The sequence below is a fragment of the Musa acuminata genome, chromosome BXJ2-5, assembly GCF_036884655.1.
Source record: "Musa acuminata AAA Group cultivar baxijiao chromosome BXJ2-5, Cavendish_Baxijiao_AAA, whole genome shotgun sequence".
NCBI classification, from domain to species: domain Eukaryota; kingdom Viridiplantae; phylum Streptophyta; class Magnoliopsida; order Zingiberales; family Musaceae; genus Musa; species Musa acuminata.
Window position 1 is genome coordinate 4,698,464 of NC_088342.1, and position 20,476 is coordinate 4,718,939.

The window sequence follows — 20,476 nt, forward strand, 5'->3', positions numbered from 1 at the left end:
GTTCGAATAAACCCACCGCCACGAACGAACGGTCATTTGCGTTTTTCAAAATTCTTCGTAACGTTCCGCTCCGCTCCCCCTCCCCCGTCTTCGCATTGTGTTGCTGCCCGTCGACGATCCAAGGCGGCGAGAGCAGAAGAAGAAGGGGAAGAAGAAGTGAGATTTTAATCCGTGTCGAGTTCATGGAGGTCGTGTCGGAGGACGGCGACAGCGTCCGGATTGATTGGGATTCGTCGACCGTGATCGGCAGACGGCTAGGGTTAGGGTTACGGCGGTCCTCATCCGCCGACCGCACCGTCTCCCGCCGCCACCTCTCCTTGCGACTCGCCGGATATGACCGCGAGGTCGGTGGTTCTGTTGATGGAGGGAGGGTCTTCTTTGAGGTAATTGGGAGGAATCCCGTCTTGGTCTGCAGCGGCGGAGGCGGAGAGAAGACGAGGGTGTTCCGGAATTCGGAGAAGGGTGAGCTCCGATCCGGTGATCGATTCTCTCTATCCCTCACAAATCCCTCATTTTGGGTGCTCAAGAGGCGTCAAGAAGGGGAGGAAGCGGTGGATCAGAGGGTCTTGGATGCGGTGGAGAGGAGGGAGAGGAGGACCTCGGAGAGGAAGGCAAAAGTTGAGGCCAGAGGAAGTGAAGGAAATGACGAAGCGGTTGGCGGGGAGCTGGAGTTAGAGTTGGGTGCATTGGATGTCTCCCAAATCGATCCTATCAAAGGTCGGATCCAAATTTTTGTCAGAAACTCATTTTTCTCCTGCAATTTTATTTCAATTGAACTCGCCATTGGAGTCAGATCGTTGTCTTGATTCAATAAGCCCTTTACTTAGCTGGTTTGTTCTTATGGGTTGCAGAGTTTGGATTCTTGGTAGAAGGCCATGAGTTTGATCATTATCCGAGGCACAAGATCCGTCCGGCTAAGGAGTGGAATTGGCTCCTCGAGGAGCAAGGAGGGAATAGTGATGACGACGACGACAGGCTGACTGATGAAGGATCTAGTCCGAAGAGGAACAAGGGTGGAAAGAAGAACAGAAGAGGTGGAGATTATGAGGATGAGGAATGGATAGGTGAGATCGAAGAAGAGAATGATACTGTTGGAATTGGAAATGCCAGGAGATCCAGGCTCTCTACTAGATCTAAAGACCCAAAAAGGCCACGCAACGATGATCTAGCTGGTACAAAGAAACCTGTGAAAGGCAGAGATGTTAATTGTCGCAAGGATGAAGACGACGACGAAGAAGATGATACTTTAGGAGGTTTCATAGTCAACGACGGTAATGACGATGAAGCATATGAAGAAGAATCGGAGGAAGAGGAAGAATTCGACGACGAAGAGGAAGACGCTGATGAGTGACTGTAACAAGAAGGAACCAGTTTGTGTTGGTTCGTGGAAGTTCATTCCGCACTACAAAAAAGTAAGTTGAATTCCCTTTGTATCTCATGACATGCATATATGTACTGTAGCTGAGTGATAGCCCATCTCTGAATCTTTTCTCTTTTCTGTATACTAACCAGAAAGATCTAGAATTGTTTACAATGTTGTAGGCCAATCTTAGTGGTTTCAAGACTTGTTTTGTCAAAAACATGGTAAAATATCATATATTTCTTCACCAGTGAACCATTTCGTGTTTGTAAGAAGACAACTTGTTAGTTTACTACCAAGTCCCTGCCTTATGTAGCCTTGCCTTTGTTTCTTAGTCTAATGTAACGATTTGGTGACAACATGTTTAGCCATTGTCTTTCTAAATGGTTCTTAAAGAAATAATACAATCTTGTAATGCTGTGGAACTTTGCTTAATGCCTTCGATCCTACGGCAACTTCATGAACGGAAATTTAGTTCCGATGGGTTACGACTCCGTCGTGTAACGTTTGAAGAGAGAGAACTGAAACCATTATACAAGTCTACCATCGGTCAAGCCACGTACGGGTATTAAAGCGGAAGTAAGGAAATGCTCTTCTAGATCATGATTTGGCCCCCACGGCCACCGCTATACATCAACGTGCCGTGTTGCTCAAGTCCTTGTCGTCCGTGAAGGGATACGGCTGATGGGATTGGACCCCTCTGATTGACTCGACTTTGCCAAGGACGGATGCGGAGGCCGCGGCGCACCTGAATCGGACCAAGTCGTCGCGAAGCAATCTCGCCTGTTTGACCAACTCGTAGGCCACATAGTAGTTGTCTTCGCCACTCAAACCCAATCGACTCGCGGTCTCAAGTGCCGCATCCCCGACGAACAAGAAAGCGACGATGGAGGATTCACGTAACCGCGTCACAAACGGGTGCCGCACGTGCCGGGAAAACCCACCCGCGTTGACGCGGCATCTCCAACCAGTCCACCTTCCTCCAGCCTGTGGGTGCTATTAATATCACGAGAATCATAATCTCCGTCTCAGCAGGATACCTTATCTTGGCCTCCAGCACATCAAAGGCAGGTTGGAAGAGGAAGGTGGAGTCGTCGGCGGAGACATGGTGGTGAAGAAGGTGATGAGTCTCTCCCGTTGGGCACCTCCGGGGCCGGCGAGGAGGAAGAGGAAGTGCAAGGTCACGGTGAAGGTGGTGGGTCTCGAGGGGCTTCCGCCGCTCCCGGGGGAAGGAAGGGTGGCGGCGGTCGAGGTCCGATGGAGGCAGCCGCACAAGGTCGGGGCGCTTGCGTATCTCATGGGAAGGAAGAAGCAGGCCCGAAGCGTTTCTTCGCGCAGGCCGGTGGTGGAAGACAGCTGGGCCGTCCGATGGGACTACGACGACGAGGCGAACCGGTTCGAGAACGTGTGTCGGCTCTGCGATCCGGAGTCGGTCGCCGATCCCGTCCATGACGTTTCCTTCTCCATTCTATACGTGAGTTCTTCATTGTGCAAGTTTTACTATTATCATCATCCATTCTTTGGTTTAATTGGTTGGTTAGAGAGATAAATAATAGCGTTGAAATGCTGTGGTGGTCAAACGCCTTGCTGGTGTTCACATCTCTTGCTGACAGTATTGATTGTTGGACCGGGCAATGACCAAGCTCTATGGTGGATCCCCGTCCGATGTCAAGAGAGTCACCGTAGTCGGTTGATTGGGAATATTTCATTCGAGATGAAAATTTTGAGCATCAATAAAATTCCAAAAATGGTTTAGATGAATCTAAACTTCAGGTCAGTTCTGCATATTACTTGTGCAGAATTTGTGACCGGGTAAGAAGTCTGGGAAAATGTGTAGAACATTGGAATTTTACTGTGCCATTCTTATGTGATTGGTATGTCAATTAAGAAAGATTTGGAATTTGTGTAGTTTTTGATTTATTCATTGACAAAATTAGACAATCATGTAATATGTGAAAGAAACTTTGGAGGGTTCTATTCATGCTTTTAGTCTATCCAGGCTTATCGATTTCTGTATTTGTTTTTTTTTGCAAGGAACGATTTTACATCGAAAGGATATTTTAGTATACCTAATAAATTTATGTTATTCAACATGATCGAATTTTCGCTGAATGTAGCTGCAAATATGAAAGCCGAGAAATCTTCTATTGATATATGTTTTTGGCTTCTTCTTGTTTTTAACTATTATACTCATAGTTAATGGATTAGTGCTTCTTCTGCAAGCATCTTTAGCAGATTTCCTCATCTTTCTTTTATTTGATACGATTACTTGTTTTAGCTAGAATTATAGCCTCACTGTTTCATAAGCATGGATATGAGTAAATAATGTAAGGAATGTATCAAATGATGAATACCCAATGCAAGAAAATTAAATCTTAGCTGATTGTTCAGAAAGCTAAAACGATTATTCTAATACTTTTGACTTGGTGAAGTATTTCCTATCATGTATTGTTGTCAATCTAAAGTTGTCACCTTCTATTATGTGCTGCTTGATGACTAGATTTAATTCTCCAGGGATGTGGTGATGGAGGAGGCAAGTTAAACAAACTGGAAACAATTGGGACGACAATGGTAAATCTAGCTGAGTGGGCTAAGGAATATGAATCCAAGAGAAAAGGAGAAAGAGCAGGAGAGAAGGAATTCAAGAAGCAGCTTTGCATCACCTTAAAGAAGGAAGGCTTGACGAGCCATGGAATGCTTCATGTAAATACCCTTATTTCCCTTCTTTTGTCCAAAGAGAGCTGATAGCTAGTGCTTTCTTAGGTTTAATAGGGAAGTATTTTAGGGGAAAAAAGAAGTTATTGACTAAATATATAAAGAGAAATTAAGAATGCTGATGATTCGTTTGCACTTAATACAATTTCGTCAACTGTTTAGTGTGTCATCCAAAAAGACTACAAGATTAATATTTTGACCAAAAATTTGTAATATGATGACTTCAATTGAGGTTAAGCAAAAGAGATACAAGATCCTTGTAGCCTTGGTTTCTGAAAATGCTGCATGATATGACTGAAATTTCATTTGTAAGAATAGATCTGTGTCCGTTAATATTTTTCGTCTTCCGCTGTGTGCCTGAAGCTGCAAAATTATCTCCATTTACAAATTCCCAAGATGGGAGGTTGTGAAGCATAGTTATTAGGGAGAAAAGCAAATAAGTAGGGGACAGTATTTTCTAATATTGGAAGAATTTCAATGAGAAGTTGTTTTTCTCTACAATGTGAAGCAAATTGTCTTCTAATTATATGGATGGTTGCAGGTCACTGCAAGTTTCACGGAGGTGAGGCCTTTTGGAGTAATGGAAAAGGCATCACCTTGTGAAGACAAGATGATGGTAGAATGCCAGGCCAGCCAACAAATGAAATCTGACGATTCAGGAAGCTTTGACACAGAAGATATGGTTTTGGATCGGCTTATTCTGCTTCGAGAAGAGGAAGATACTTCCGAAGTTGGTAATCATCACAATCACACTGCCAGCAGCAGCAACAGCTGGCGATCAAGTCCAGAGTCAGAATCATCTTCAAAGAGCTGGTTCCAATGGAGCAAGAGGAGAAAAGTTACCAATATGGTTAGAGATCTTGAGGGAGAAACCATGAAGCCTTCCTCCTTTCATCAAGACAATTTATCTGAAAATGGCAAGGTAAGTTAATTTTTGACTTGGAATTTCTTTTAAATTTTGTTATCATAGGTATGCATGGGCCTTGATTCGTTATTGTCTTAGCAGAAGGAATCAGCAGAGTCTGATGAAGACGATGATCCAGTAGGCCACTGGAGAAACAAAGAATTCATCAGCAGGGACAAGCAAACAAAGCTCAAAGTCCAGACATTCTTTGCTTCCATTGATCAGCGAGATCCTAGTGCCGGTGGAGAGAGTGCTTGCACAGCAATAGCCGCTGTAATTGCAAGTGCGCTCCACGATAATGAACTCAACACACCAACTAGATCAGAATTTGATGCACTTATTAGAGAAGGCTCATCCGAGTGGCAACAGTTGTGCAACAACCCGACATATATTGAAAACTTTCCTGACAAGCACTTTGACCTTGAGACAATATTAGAAGCAAAAATAAGGCCTATATCCGTTTTACCAGACAAATCTTTCATAGGATTCTTCCGACCAGAGAACTTCAAATCTTTGCATGGAGCAATGTCGTTTGATGACATCTGGCATGAGATAACTAGTGATGTTGGAGGAGATAGTAAGGTCTATATTGTAGGTTGGAATGATCACTTCTTCATGCTAAAGCTGGAAGCAAATGCATACTATGTGATGGATACTCTGGGAGAGAGATTGTATGAAGGATGCAAGAAGGCCTATATGCTAAGGTTTGATGACTCTACAGAGATGTTCAGGTGGCATGAAAACAAGGCAATTGAAGACAGTGAAGAGCTGATTTGTAGAGGGAAGGAATGTTGCAGGGAATTCATAAATAGATTCTTAGCGGCTATACCATTACAGGAGGAGTTGGAGTTGGAGGAGAAGGGAATTGGGATCAACACAGCCCTCCACCAGAGGTTGCAGATTGAGTTCCAGTTGACAGAGGCTTCAGCAGACTAAGACAATGATCCATCAAAGGATGGCAATTGGAAAAATAACAGTGATTTTTATAGCAACAACTATTGGACTAAGAAAAGCAATGGCACCATGTGCGACACTTGGAGAAGAAATAGCAATTGGAATCACAATAGCGATCGGAGTAATGACAGCATTTGGACTAACAACAGTGCTAGTGACAGATTGTAATAAAGATGATTATTGAGATGACACTTAATGTATGTGAGGAATACCATAGCAGCATTTGTAAATCTGAATGCTGTACAACTGAGAAGGATGATGAAAGACTGATCTCTCTGAAAAATGTCAACAAGATGTGCATAGGGGTGTGAAATGGTCAATCTCAACAACAATCTCAGAATCTTATCAAAATACCAATATGATGTTCATCTATGAGAAAAGCTTGTTATGATGAAATCTCAGCAGGAAATTATGTTTTATGCAGAGTCCATGAGAAAACACACATGCAACAAATTTCAGGCTCCAGAATACATGGTTATGAGGTACTGGACTGATTTCAAGAAGACACGATAAAATGCATTGGCAAGTTCTGTTCCCTGACCTGAAACTAAGTGGCAACTTTAAGTTCCTTACAAGTACTTGTGGGTGTGCTGAGGTGAACAGAAGTGTCAATGTCCAAGCTCTAAGGTAGACTGGAATATATTCTACTAACTGTTGATTTTTCTTTTTTGCTAACTTGATTGTTTGTGAAGATCATATGTATGTCCAGTTTACAGGCTTTCTTTAGATTGCATTTTTCATGCAGCCCAATCTTGTAGTATCGAAAAATTGCTCTCCAGTGATGGAGCAACTATATATAATCCTTTTTGCCGTGAATGCAAAGGAGTCACTTCTATATAATACATTCAGTGGCTACAAGGGCAAACATATAATGATCTTGCAAAATCATTTTCTGTCCTGAATGCAAATTTCTATTTCTAATAGCAGCAAAGATATAATGATATTGTAAGATAATAAAGTTCTATACTGTATGTAGACATCTATATCTAATAACAGCAAACATATAATGATCTTGTAAAATAATAAATTTCCATGCTATATGCAAATTTCTATTTCTAATAACATGCTATTGTTTAATTCTTTAACATCATTTTGATGGTCTAGATAGTGTTTGTGTGTTTTGATGGATTCGTATACAAGTTTCCTTTTGCAGTTCTTTTACATTTTTACTTAAATCTCTTTTTTGCTTCTTCCAAATTAGTATTTATTGGGTTGACAGATCCTAATTACCTAGGCATCAATGTGAAGCAAGTCGAATATCTACTTAAGTTTCAGGCACCACATATATTCTCTCATGTACATCAACATTGACATGTAATCTTGATGACCTCTGTCATGGTGTTGTATGCATCCATCTGTACATTAAACACTCAGAACAATTAGTTTTATCTGTTCATTTGAATACTAATTCTAATTTTTGCCAGTTTATTATCACCATAGACAGGCTGAGCAGGACATAAGAGGCTGCTACAATCTGAAAAGTGTTCATCCTGTTGATGCTCCCTCGTGTTGCCCACATTGAATGTGTCTGCTTGCTGTAGCTTTATCGATTCTGATTCTCAATTCCATGGTCTGAAACAGGTGAGATATGTGCAACTACGTGTAGTTATTATACATACTAGTTGCAGTTCAATCTTAAATACCGGAAAAGAAGATGAAATGCTGGAGATATTCCTGAGTTGCAGTTCAATCTTAAAGTTACTATACCAGCAGTTTCATGTTAAGCCTTTCATATGTTGATACTTACACTGAAACCCCCTACCAAATGCAATGACTGCCCAAAAGTAAAAAAGGGATTAGTCAAATTGAAACATCCTACTCATAATAATTGTCATGGGCTCATAAAAGTTCTGCTAACATTCTTTCTTTCTCCATCAGAATGTTCTCAGTGAAACCAAGTGGACTAAATACCGGAAAAGAAGATGAAAAGCTGGAGATATGAAACAATATCATGGAGTACTAATAATGGCTTTGATGGAGCAGCTCATTAAGGGAGAGTGGATGGGTTCTCTCTTTGAGGAGGAATGTGGAAGAAAGGAGGCTGATCCATGATATCCAAGAAACCATTTCTCATCTTTCTTTGATGTTGTTGTTCTTAAATCTGACATTTTATCATACATTATACTTTTGTTGTCACAAATTTCTATCCACAACTTGACTGGTGACGCATTCTTTTTCTCTTGGCAGAGCCACCTGCACCAAAAAGCTCATCTTGAGAAACTAAGCACAGGACCACAGTCCCCTCCCACCAAAATACAGAGAGAAGGCAGTTTGCTTTGTTGAGTTGCACAGGGAGGGGTTGGTGATGTGAAGATGGTAACAGCAATGGGCTGTTTGACGTCAGCACTTAGTATAGGATGAACAATGAAAGATGCGTTCATACCCAAATTAGTATCGGATAGGATGTGTGATTAAATTACTTAATGCATATTCTAATTATCCGATTGGGATGTTGATTCAATCCTGATCGTGATCCTATTCCATACTTGTTTTTTATTGGTACCATGAAGTGATGAATCCTTTTGATCTTCGAAGATTTTGAACCATATAAAATTGTTCGATAAAGTCCCTACAATATTTAAGTTAGTTTTGATTATAAAGTATCGATTAAAGCATCAAATCTTTTAGAGCTTGAGAAATTCAATATCTCGAGGAACATAAGTAATGAGGTTTTTTATAATATGACTTTTGGATCATTATGTCTGAAGATGCGTATTGATATCAGAGATGATTACGTGTTTTTCTCAATCTTGATGGAACTATATCATATTGAACTTGAGAAATATACAATTTTCATGATGTGATTTGTAATATTTTAGGAAAGACTCACGACTCTATATCAATCGTATGATAGTGAGATGTTTAGAGTGCAAGCTATATAGTGTTAGGATGTCAACTATAATCGTTAGTAATATAGTAACATCACGGTGTTGACTATGTGGGCAAGTAGGTGTCGGTCACATCATCATTCTCCTCTCTCTCTCTCACTAAAAAAAAATCATAAATTGAGATCGTAATTTTGAGTTAATATCGGATATTTTAGGTAAGTCTGGAGCGTGACGACTTCAGATACGACACTGCTCGACATCACGTGCCCAACCCGAGTCTTTTGGGTGGGCCGGGCTTTCTCTCCTTCGCAAGAAGCTTCGCAAGGAGGAGCGCAAACTAAAGAAGCTTCTCATTGGGGCCGAGGGAGGCAAAGCGAAGCTTTTCTATTTCTTCGGTTCCTACCGTCGTCGCCATCGTCGCCGTCCCCGTCCCCCTTCGTCCCGAAACCCTCGTGGACCAATCGTGAATCGGCTCCGAGTGAGCTGCGCCGACCCGTGGTCGCCGCGCGGGACGTTTTGATGCCGCAGGAATCCGATCCCGATCTCGCCGTAATTGTCGTCGGAAGATGAACGGGACCAGTGCCGAGGACGGCGTGCGGCAGGCGCCGCCCATGCATCCACCGCCGCAGCTCGAATGGAAGTTCTCGCAGGTGTTTGGGGAGCGCATGGCCGGGGAGGAGGTCCAGGAAGGTGCGATCTTTGCTCCCCCCTATTGTAATATGAGATCCCTTTTGTTTGGAGGATTTCTTATGTATGATTGCTGGAGCTGAAGCATAGAGTTCATTTGGAAGTTGCAAATTTATGTTCTCTTGCTTATGGATTTCACAATTAGGTTTTGAACAACTTCGAGTCATTTGAAAATGTAAGTAAATTTAAGGGATTTAGATGATGTATTATTCTGGCTCCAGATTAAGAAAATCAGATCTTGGTGTTAGCAGGACATGACAACATGAACTTTCTGGTTGGGATCTTTCTTTATTTAGTTTTTTGGCTGTTTTATTGAACATACTATTAGATGCTATTATTTAGTTTAAGTCAATCATTATTGCGCTTCCTTTTTGACATGTTCAGGACCTTTAACTACTTTCTTGTGTATTCTCAACTTTGGCTGTTGTATAAGTTTCGTTTATAATATTTTTCTCTCAAATGTATGGTCTTTTTTTATGTCACTTCTTTTTCACTTTCTCCCCTGATCTCATGCGACTGAATGTACAGGTAATAAAAGATCATCAAATTTGTGCCAAAACATGGTTAATAATTGAATGTTGTTCTTTATAATATATATTCTTTTCCTTTGTTAGAATCTTGTTGAAATTAGCAACTAAGACTTCTATGACGCTTATGCGGTTTCAAAGGTAACACATACAAGTTTGTATTCTCTGAGTTCTTTTTTGCTAAGCTCATTCCCCGAAAGCCTTGGCAATCATCTGTGCTAGGAACAAGACCAGAATTACGTCACCTAAACATTTGTCTTTTTATGCTGTTGTCTATTTTGAATTTTAAGGTATAGATATTCAAAATACCTCGGTATATGTAAATGCACTAATTTGTGTATATATTTTCTCACAGGAGTGTCATATAACATAATTCGGACCAAATGTGACTTTCTCTCTGTTCCTTCTTGGTTGACTTTTCTGATGGCTGGTTTTTCTAACTTCCTCGAGTTTCTTAAGCTTTGTATGCTAGGATTTTGCTTTCTTTAAGTTTTTTTTAATTACTGGTTTTTCATAATATTGTCTATTGAAGATCTGTTAGGAAAATAAAAAAGATAAAGAAGTAAGCTTTGTTAACTGGACACGACCTCAAGCATGTTCTCTAATTCATTTTCTTCTCAATTATTTGTTATCTACCATAATACATATGTTTTATGTTGTACAGTAATATACAAAATTTAAATACTTCTGCTGCTATCATCTGATATTTTTGGGGAAGAATTTCCACCCCCTATCTTGGCTTTAAATTTTGCAAACTGCAGATGTAGTCCTTTGGATTTTTCATAATCACATCTCTTCTACATTCACATTCACATACGACGTGGTCAATATTTGACATTTATACTGCCAACTATTCTTCTGTTTACACTCATGACTTTGTTCCATGTGCTCAAAATAGGATCATATATGTTGGAACTAAGGGCTAGAAGCTAAATCATGTTTCGAAAAGGAGATGTGAGTAAGTCTAGATCCATCAGTGGCCCTCAGTACAGATCAAACTTTGCAAGGGTGAAAATTCAAGTCACATTTTAGTACTAGTTGATGCTTCTGGAGTAGCACACAATACAAAAGTCTGTCATTGTCACATCTGATATACTTAGAAGTGTCACAAAAATCTGTAGTTGATTGAGGGTGGGTGCTCTCTGACTAAAGATTCTGCCTCTTCATTGATGTTTGTTTTCTTCCTTCCTTACTTTAGACTGATTCCTACTCCAAGGAGGCAGAGAGCTGTTGCATTAGCTTTTGGTGTGTAACTGATATTGAAGAGCCCAACTGGACAATTAGGTTTACCCCAGTTCTTTCTTTGTTTGTAGGTGCTTTATAGGAGACATTAATCAGCTTGGAGGATCCACATCAGGTTAAGGGCCATTGCTATTGGTTTAGTATCTCAATGTGCTAAATTATTTCTTTGCCAACTTGATTTGTTGTAGTTGGTTCAAGGCTTTCTTATTACTATATCCTAACTTGTGAAGCTTATTTATTGATTGTGTAGATGGTTTTGTGTTTTTTGGTTTGAAGAACTCTTTTTTATTTTCCGACTTGCAAAGATTTGCATTGTGTCCTGACCTGACACTTCTCTTGCAGTCGACATTATCTCAGCAATAGAATTTGATAAATCTGGTGATCATCTTGCCACTGGAGATCGAGGAGGGCGTGTGGTTCTATTCGAGAGGATAGATGCTAGAAATGTATGTTATGTGCCATCAGTTTCATTTAGTGCTATCTGTGTTTTAAATTACTTATTCCTTAATCTTCACATACTGTAATTGTTTGTCCTGCAGCATGGCTCTCGCAAGGATCAAGAGAGGCAAGATAGTTCACTTAGCAGGCATCCAGAGTTTCGTTACAAGACAGAATTTCAGAGCCATGAACCAGAGGTAATTTTTCTGGATTACTGCTATTTGAATTTTGAAATATTGTCCTAAATTTAATTGTTCTGTGATGTCACTTTCTTCTTGTTTATGTTTTAGTTTGACTATCTTAAAAGCTTGGAAATAGAGGAGAAGATCAACAAGATCAGATGGTGCCAAACAGCCAATGGTTCTCTTTTCCTTCTTTCTACCAATGATAAAACAATTAAATACTGGAAGGTCAATTTTCTGCTCCTTGCTTTTCCAAACTTTACTTCTAGCATTATCTGGATTTGATATTTTCTATGTATTAATAATAACCTTCTATTTAAATTCATGCTTTTCTGAAGTGTACCTTTTTTCAACTATTCCTCATAATGTACTTGCCTTATTACCATTTCTTTTACCATTAATGATCTTTATGAATGAACTCATTAAATATCTCTATTTATGAGGATTTTTGTTGTCTACCATTGTTTTCTTTTGACTGACTTGTGGAGGTTCATCCATATACTATCATGATGGTTTTCAAACTCCACTAAATTCTTCAGCTCGTAGTAAAACTTGTTACTGGTACTATATAACGAGGATACCAGTAGTTTACCAGTATAAGCTGTGTGGCATGTGTGGTCAGAACTGGGCAACTCTGCCATGTTGAGGGTATGCCCTCATTATTAAATTACTATATGTGGTGTTGAACTTTGTTAATCAGCAGAGCCCTGTGCTTTGTCATACTGTGCTGACCCAGTATCTACAGAGACGATGCCAGTGAGAAGCAACCAAGATTTTCATTATTGAAATCTAAAAGCATTACTTCTATAGACATTATGTAGTTCTATTGAGTATTGTTCGTTTTTAGTACTGATGAGTGAAGTATGCACACTTCTATGTTTTTTGATTATGACTTATTACAATATGTTTGTCTTAACATAGGCAATGCCTCTTCACCTTCTTAGTGATGTTTACTTACTCTTTCCCCAGAATCTAAATTCTATATGGATTTTATTCTTTTGCACCATAGGCAGTGCCTCATCACCTCGTTTGTGATGCTTCCTTACTCCGTTTCCATAGTTATAAGAATTCTTTCTTTGATAACATTCTTATGTTAGTGCAAGGTTTAATATTTTCATTTGGAAATAACAGCATTGTACATTTGTTTGTTATATATTGCAAATTTGTCAGATATATCAACATTTATCAATCTGGAATCTTATGTTTATAGTAATACTGAGCTGTACATTTTTTATTTAATAATGCAAGTTTGTTGGATATTTCAACAATTTTAAATTTATAAATCTTAAGTTTTAAGAATTGAATCTGAGGTTTTTGTTCTTCTATTAGGCTTATGAGGATGAAAGCAGAGTGGAAATACCAAGTTGTCTTTAAATGCTTGCCCAACCCATCTTGTTGTTGATGATTCCTTACTATCCACATTTGTTTAAATTTTTTTATTATGTTGCTTGTCTTTGCAATTTTTTAACAATTAGCCATGGTGCAGTGTGTTAAGTACTACTTATGTTTGTTGTTTCTGTTTGAATACCAACAGGTGCAAGAAAAGAAGGTCAAAAGAATCTCTGAGATGAATATAGATGCTTCACATGCTGCAGGAAATTGTAGCGGTGCTAGCTCAAGGAGTCTTGGACCGTGTCTTCCCAATGGATATTCTGGAAGGATTTTGAACTATTTGAGCAATGACTTGTGCATTCCTCCAGGAGGGTTTCCATCCCTCCGTCTGCCTGTGGTAGTTGACTCAACCATGCCTATGAAATTTTTAAACATCACTATCATTGAAAATCATGCAAAATTGCCTGCATTAAAGATGAATGCATTGCTGGATGAAAAATTACTATAGATAATTATATGCTTTGTCTTCATTATATATATTTCAGTGTTTCCTATCAATTTTTCTGTAATGGCTTGTTTCAAATTGTCTACTACATTAACTACAAATTTTAAAGCTTGGCTGATTTGACCAGCTAATGCTATATTTGATAGATGTAACATATTGTTTTCACATCTATTTTGTGTGTGAAGGTAACAAGCCAAGAGACAAGTCTTGTTTCAAGGTGTCAGAGGATATATGCTCATGCTCACGACTACCACATAAACTCTATTTCAAATAACAGGTTCATTTACATCCAGTTCTTTTAATTCTGGTTTCTCTAGCTTATCTGTTTATACATTTTTGAGTTGCTATTAATTATAACTCATTTATGTAGTCTTTTTTATGTCTTCTGAAATCCTATTTATGCATTTACGATGTTCGTCTGGGTTCTGCGAATGTCTCTTTGCTGAATTGGAAAATATAAATGAGTGTCACTGAAGGAACTTTGGAGATGGAAAAGAAGATGGATAGAGATATATATTTTTTATTTCATGCTCAATCTGCAAAGAAGAGTTAAGTGGTGTATTTATTAATAACAATGTAAAGATTAATTGAAAGGCACCCTGCTGTCCTCTCAGCCTGGCTTGAGATGGACATGAATATCTATCCTGGCTAACATGCCACAAATTTCTATCAACATGTATATTCATAGTCATGACAAGATGCCTAATTTGGATGATTTGGGTAATTTGCTTCTAAGCTTGCATCTCATAATAACAAATCTTGGGAACCCTGTTTAAACAGGGATGAAGAATTATACATTGCTAACTTAATTCTTGATCTGAAGCTGGTAAATTCACGGGGTATTTTACACCAGTGGTTATAGCAACTTATAAAAATTTGAAAAGCATGTTATTCTCTCTGATTGAAGATAACAGGAAACATGAAAAATAGAGGAAAAACAAGGATGCGCTAGATGTGACTTGAGGTGTGATTGTTACAGCACCTGGACACTCAGCATCCCCTTTCAGGCTGCTATAGTGTTCTAATCCATTGGAAGCCAACAGATCAGTCCTAGTTAGTTCTTTTCAGCAGTTCCCCACTTTGCTGAGATGTGATTTTTACAGTATTATTATTTCTAATTTTTTAAAACAAAATTGTAGTTTCATACATTATTTGCCTCTTTTTTCATTGGACCATCTTTTTACTTGCCATCTGAAGCTCTGTGCTCACCATCTTTTTACTTACCATTGTAAGCTTTGTGTTCACTCTGAACATCATTTTGGTTCTTTGATGAAGTGGGGCACACATAGCATTCTTGAATTGTTGTTGCACTTCAAAATAATGTGGTTGTAAAAGATTATTTTTCTTGTTTATGTTTCTTAGTTCATGATGCCTGATTTGTTGCAGGAATTTGATACTAATGGCTGTTAAAAAATTTGGCTGTTAAAAAATTTGCCAAGTTCAACTTTAATGGTTTAATCACTGCATTACTTTATTGTTCACTGCATATGGTTCTTAAGCGTGCTTATTTCTGATGATTTTCTATATGAAATATGCTTGAGCTTATTGTTCACAGTAGCATGGTATTTGCCCTTTTCTAGTATGCAAATTGTGTGCTAGCCTGATTTTTTTTTCTAATATTGTTATTTGTAAACTACTCATGTACCTTTTCTAACTCCACAGTGATGGTGAGACGTTTATATCGGCAGATGATCTGCGAATAAATTTATGGAATTTGGAAATTAGCAACCAGAGTTTTAACATTGTTGATGTGAAGCCTGCAAATATGGAAGATCTGACTGGTATTTTTACTCTGTTTTGATTTTAGATGTTTAAGCAGTGTAGCATGGAGTTTCTATGTTTTTATTGGTTAATCTTTTAAGTAAATTTCCTGTTGAAGACATAGAGTAGTCTTGCTTGTGATATACTATGTGATAAAGGAACTTTTATTTATTTCTTTAAAAATCCAGTCTAATACTTTAAGCACTCTAAATGCCCCTTGCGGGAGTTATTTCTCCTCATGTTATCCAATAAGCAGCTAACTGTTCACTGAAAGTTGTTATGCTTCAGTAATTCAAAGTCAAAACACTTTTCAGTCAGGGCTTTGATGATGCATGAAGAAATTTTCTCTTGTAATAGAAAATGGAAAGTATGTTGCATGTATGTTGGTTGATCTTGTTGATCAGAACTAATAATGAATGATCATTAATCTGAAATATAAATCACTTTTCTATTGGTTCCTGATATGAGATCTTAACCCCAGTAATATCAACTTGGAATTTTAACACATAAATTGTGTTTTCTGGGTAATGTACCTAAGATAGCCATGCATCTGTCTAAATTCTTAGACCGTGGGACCTTCCAACTTTGCGAATGGTCAAGAATTGTGCCTTCTCTAATTGTTAACTTCTGGACATTCTTCTTCCTTTTACCTTGTAATCAACAGAAAAAGTCAGATCAAGCAGACAAAAGAACCACTTGGTTCTTTGGTTACGTTTAATTAGTTCTCTAGTCTTTTATATGCTGGTGCAAAATAATCATTAAACAGGAAGCTGAACATATAGATGCCAATAAATGGCTAGGTTTGAATAACGTTTTATGACTCTTGAGCAATCAGATACTTTGATGGATCTCAAGTTTCTTCATCAAGTCAGGGTATTGGTTTTCTTCTTATCTTCTGTACTGATTTTCTAGTATCATCAACATGATTTGTGCTCCATAGTCCTAAAACCTTCAGTATGCAATTTATGTTTATCATGAATATATTAACATTTTACAGCTTGCTGTCACTTACTGATTAATGTTTATATGGTAGCACTATTATGCATCATTGTGTTGTTTTGCCTTTATTGTGATCCTTTAGTGGTCATTAATGTTTTCGGTTGTTAATGACTTAAATCTGTTGCGTTTTCAGAGGTTATAACGTCTGCTGAGTTCCATCCAACACATTGTAATATGCTAGCTTATAGTAGTTCAAAGGGCTCAATCCGGCTTATAGACTTGCGCCAATCAGCATTATGTGATAGCTATTCTAAGTTGTACGTAAATTTCTTGTCCTATGTCAGACCTCCATGTTTCCTAGAAGCAAATATATGAGTAGCAGAAAGTTGGATATTTTTCAGATGCATTTATCTGTAGCTAATGGGAATATTTTTTCATGCAGGTTTGAGGAGCATGAGGCTTCTGGTTCAAGGTCCTTTTTCACGGAGATTATTGCCTCAATTGCAGATATTAAATTTGGAAAGGATGGAAGACACATCCTTAGTCGTGATTACATGACTCTTAAGGTTTTCTGTTTAATGGTTTAGCTGATTATTGTTTCTTCAACATTCTTTTTCTTTTTGGAAATGGACTATATTTGTTATGCATTGTCTAGATTCTAAACCATCACTAGATGTGCTAATAGTCAAATTTTCTGTGTCCCATGTTTTAGCAGTATGTGAAACAATACATATGAACTATTGAGAATATGAAGCACTGATATCTAAGACTGATACTCAGATTATAAGAGGGCTTTTGACAATTTTATTCCAGAACATGATTAAGGAAAAGTAGCTGCCATACTGCTCTTCTGCTCAAAACTTTTGATGCAGGATTTAAGCTGCACCCTTCTTGGATTTTTCCCTATGATTTGACATATTCTAATGTAAGGCTTCTCTAGGATTTCTAAAAACAATTATTAACCAGAAGAGAAGCTGGAATAATTTAGAGTTGTTTGTGACTACTAAAGTTTTCATTTGTCTTACCAAAGCTCACAACGTTGTTTAAGCATTCATGTGATACCAGTGTTTAAATTTTAATTAAGAACTGGAATAAATTTTTAGGATTTATGCAATATTCTTTTGCATGTTGGAACATCACGGTTTGTGTTGTTTGTTCTCATCTTCTCCATAATTTTTTTTCATGAGATTTCATTAATATAAAAGTGCTGCCAGCCCTCTCTTTCCTGCTGGTGGCCGGCACTGTGCATGCGATGCAGCATGGCACAGCATGATTAGGGAACTCGACATCACACTGAAAATCATGACAAACTGAGGATTACATGAAAATTTCTGAACATATCCATCGCATCTCACATGGTCCAGCCACCTCTCCCGTCCATCGGCCTCCTTTCCAAGTCTAGCAATGAGCTGATAAGGAGGCGAGATGGGACATGAGTGGATCTTTGTTGAAACACTAAAATCCAAAGAAACCAAGGACAGAGACTTTATAACATTATCCCAGGCTCTTTTCATGATTAGGGAACCAATTGGCTCATAACACTTAACAACTTGCAGGCTTTAAAACTTTGATGTAATTGCTCTCGAATTTGCTAGTTGACCTGTTGAACTAGAATTTTGCTAATAATAGGTACTCTTCTTTATGTGGTATGTAGTTTCATGTCTTGTGAATTTACCTAAGGTCCACTTTCTAATTTAACTAATGGAATATTCTGACTAAATGGTCTATCAAGTAGAATCATATTTGAGTTTCCTTTTCAATTCCTCATATATTCTTTTTGTGGTTCATCAGCTATGGGATATAAACATGGATTCAGGTCCTGTTGCAACATTTCAGGTCCATGAACACTTAAGGCCTAAGGTGACTTATTTCTCATTTCGATATATAATTGCTGAATAATTAATTGCAATGGTGGATGAAAGAAAGCTGGCTACAAGTATTTTTGTTGATTTGCAGCTATGTGATTTATATGAGAACGATTCAATCTTTGACAAATTTGAGTGCTGTCTTAGTGGGGATGGGTTGCGTGTGGCAACTGGTTCATACAGGTAAGATTTCAACTCATCCAATGTTGACCTGATTTTCTTTTGAAACATTACTTGCAGCCCTTGGACCTCCAGCATTTATTGACCCCTTTGTGAATCTCCAGTAATCTTTTTCGTGTTTTTGGCTGCCTTCCTGGAAGCAAGGAGACAACAACTTTAGAAGCCAGTAAAAATCCAATGAGGTAATGTATCAGTTATTGTACTTATGAAGTGAACTTGATAGAAAATTAGGTTTTGAAGACTTCTGCTGTCGTTTGTATTCTTGAAATGACCATTTCGGTAGAAACACTACTCAGTTTGAATTGTCTGACAGCTGCCTTACTGAACAGCAGACATTGATTTTAAGCTGAAAGAACAAGGAGATCTGGGTGTACTTTCTGCACCAATTTCTAAAAACTAAAAAAAAATCTATTCTAGTCTGGTTGACTTGTATCCAAGTGCTGTATATAAGCTTTTTACAGTCAAGGGTTGAGGGCTTAGGATGTGAGCAATATTTGCAAATGTTCATTCTCGACTCATGCATCACTTCATAAACATATCCGAAATCTGGCATTTCTGGCAAATTTAATTAATTAGAAAGTTTTCTATCTTTTGTAAAGCTTGTTATAAAACAATCATGCCACTAATAATACTTGGAACACTGGGTATGAGGTAAGGGAAGGGGTCCTTTTTGGGTGGAAGTCTAGGGGACCCAGAACCACTATGATCTATATAAATGATATGTTAAACCTAATTGACATTAGCTTCTAATTTGGTACCTCTGCTTTTTTATTATTAGACCTTGTTTCTTTTTAATTTGTTTAGGCAACAAGCGCAAAACCCTTCGAGGCCTTCCAGGTGTTTAAGCAGCCTAACACGTGCTGTCAGACGAGGTCAGTCGTGCAAAAGTTTATTACTGATTCCTGGTTTAAAACTGTTTTCTAGACGTCTTAAAAAAAAATACAGCTCTCATGTACAACACCCTATTTTTGCATGGATCTGCCACAGGAGCTGAAAACCAGGGTGTTGATGCCAATGGAAATTCACTCGATTTCACAATCAAACTACCACATTTAGCCTGGCACCCAACCGAAAACTCAATTGCATGTGCTGCTGCAAACAGCTTGTACATGTACTACGCATAGAGATGATCCGTGGCGGATATATCTCAATAGGCAATTCTTTCATTTAGGGTTGCTTCTTGTGAAGGCTGTGGGCTTTTCAGATGCAACTGACAAGGCGCAGGAGTATGTATCATCGACTCTCACATGTACTTAATACCACGGCTAGAAGCAGCTATTTGTGATCCATGAGACAGCTAATTGTTGTTTGTTTGTTTGTTTTTTTTCTGTCAGGGTCTGGCTAGGGGAGATCTTGTCTGATCTTTTAATTCTGGGAAAAGATCAAACATCCATTTTAATCATGACCGGTATTGAGATCTCAACTGATTGTAGCTCTACTACGACTAACTCCGAAGGGTATTTCGACAGGTCATCTTAGTCTCCAGAGGCCCTACTGATCTTTATCTAGCCTTGCTGTGTAAAGGCATGTTGCTTTGTCTCAATGAACCTGCATTTCAAGACTCGTGAAAGTTCTTAAGATGTTATGGTTCACATCCCTTGTGTTGACAATTTTCTTTTACATGGAATAACCCAAGAACTGTGGGTTCTTCTTTAATCAGTGGTTTGGAAGTATGTGAGTCGTAGTAACAGTAGCTTGTTATTGTTTGTCCATTTCAGCTATTGCTGCTTCTGCACTTTCCATGATATGATTTGTCCATTTCAGTTATGTATATTTTAATTATATTATTATTTGATACGAAATGATGATTCGAGTTCAGGAGGATCCTATCATGAATTATCAAATTTTTTTGTCAACTAGTTTATATATATATATATATATATATACTGCACTCGTACAATTATGTTAATCTCTCTGATGTGCTGCAGTCGTGGAATCGCACTACTGAGAAAAGCTCATCGTCTCCATGCATTGGCTTGTGGAGTCAACGTTTATTGACGTCATCACGGCGTCAACTCGGTTTGAAATCTCGGGTCCACATGGGGCTGGGCCCCGCG

At 38.4% G+C, this 20,476-nt stretch overlaps 3 protein-coding genes and 1 long non-coding RNA gene across 6 annotated transcripts; all 4 read left to right on the top strand.

Moving 5' to 3' along the window:
- The first annotated feature begins 104 nt into the window (after positions 1–104).
- On the top strand, positions 105–6,749 carry LOC103984099 (uncharacterized). Of its 2 annotated transcripts, XM_065108148.1 has the most exons (5): positions 105–717; positions 852–1,412; positions 3,875–4,063; positions 4,617–4,997; positions 5,082–6,067. In XM_065108148.1, exons 2-5 carry the CDS (start codon positions 1,275–1,277, stop codon positions 5,913–5,915), a joined length of 1,542 nt encoding a protein of 513 aa, XP_064964220.1. In that variant the 5' UTR covers positions 105–717; positions 852–1,274; the 3' UTR covers positions 5,916–6,067. The 2 variants fall into 2 exon arrangements, with proteins under 2 accessions (XP_064964220.1, XP_009399799.2); XM_009401524.3 differs by lacking the exons at positions 105–717; positions 852–1,412 and adding an exon at positions 2,375–2,834 and having other exon boundaries at positions 5,082–6,749.
- On the top strand, positions 183–1,169 carry LOC135613227 (uncharacterized). The gene is made up of 3 exons (XM_065110326.1): positions 183–717; positions 852–1,064; positions 1,111–1,169. Exons 1-3 carry the CDS (start codon positions 183–185, stop codon positions 1,167–1,169), a joined length of 807 nt encoding a protein of 268 aa, XP_064966398.1.
- Positions 6,750–7,373: 624 nt separating the features above from the next.
- LOC135612198 (uncharacterized) lies at positions 7,374–8,050 on the top strand. Its single transcript, XR_010486824.1, has 2 exons — positions 7,374–7,514; positions 7,812–8,050. It is a non-coding gene; the product is annotated as an uncharacterized LOC135612198 (long non-coding RNA).
- A 1,004-nt stretch (positions 8,051–9,054) lies between these two features.
- LOC103984100 (serine/threonine protein phosphatase 2A 55 kDa regulatory subunit B beta isoform) lies at positions 9,055–20,237 on the top strand. Of its 2 annotated transcripts, XM_009401527.3 has the most exons (16): positions 9,055–9,451; positions 11,289–11,332; positions 11,560–11,663; positions 11,757–11,852; positions 11,946–12,065; positions 13,372–13,566; positions 13,860–13,951; positions 15,337–15,455; positions 16,568–16,691; positions 16,817–16,940; positions 18,166–18,234; positions 18,331–18,422; positions 18,524–18,601; positions 19,224–19,291; positions 19,407–19,645; positions 19,754–20,237. In XM_009401527.3, exons 1-15 carry the CDS (start codon positions 9,396–9,398, stop codon positions 19,541–19,543), a joined length of 1,518 nt encoding a protein of 505 aa, XP_009399802.2. In that variant the 5' UTR covers positions 9,055–9,395; the 3' UTR covers positions 19,544–19,645; positions 19,754–20,237. The 2 variants fall into 2 exon arrangements, with proteins under 2 accessions (XP_009399802.2, XP_009399801.2); XM_009401526.3 differs by lacking the exon at positions 11,289–11,332.
- Positions 20,238–20,476: the final 239 nt, after the last annotated feature.

Bases quoted from the DNA above. Each gene is read 5' to 3' on its own strand.
- LOC135613227 (XM_065110326.1), top strand. From the start codon at position 183: ATGGAGGTCGTGTCGGAGGACGGCGACAGCGTCCGGATTGATTGGGAT. The intron at 718-851 runs GTCGGATCCAAA...TATGGGTTGCAG, and splicing joins CCAAATCGATCCTATCAAAG to AGTTTGGATTCTTGGTAGAA. The intron at 1,065-1,110 runs GTGAGATCGAAG...TGGAAATGCCAG, and splicing joins TGAGGATGAGGAATGGATAG to GAGATCCAGGCTCTCTACTA.
- LOC103984099 (XM_009401524.3), top strand. From the start codon at position 2,466: ATGGTGGTGAAGAAGGTGATGAGTCTCTCCCGTTGGGCACCTCCGGGG. The intron at 2,835-3,874 runs GTGAGTTCTTCA...TTAATTCTCCAG, and splicing joins TTTCCTTCTCCATTCTATAC to GGATGTGGTGATGGAGGAGG. The intron at 4,064-4,616 runs GTAAATACCCTT...GGATGGTTGCAG, and splicing joins CGAGCCATGGAATGCTTCAT to GTCACTGCAAGTTTCACGGA.
- LOC103984100 (XM_009401526.3), top strand. From the start codon at position 9,328: ATGAACGGGACCAGTGCCGAGGACGGCGTGCGGCAGGCGCCGCCCATG. The intron at 12,066-13,371 runs GTCAATTTTCTG...GAATACCAACAG, and splicing joins AAACAATTAAATACTGGAAG to GTGCAAGAAAAGAAGGTCAA. The intron at 18,423-18,523 runs GTAAGATTTCAA...GTGAATCTCCAG, and splicing joins GTGGCAACTGGTTCATACAG to TAATCTTTTTCGTGTTTTTG.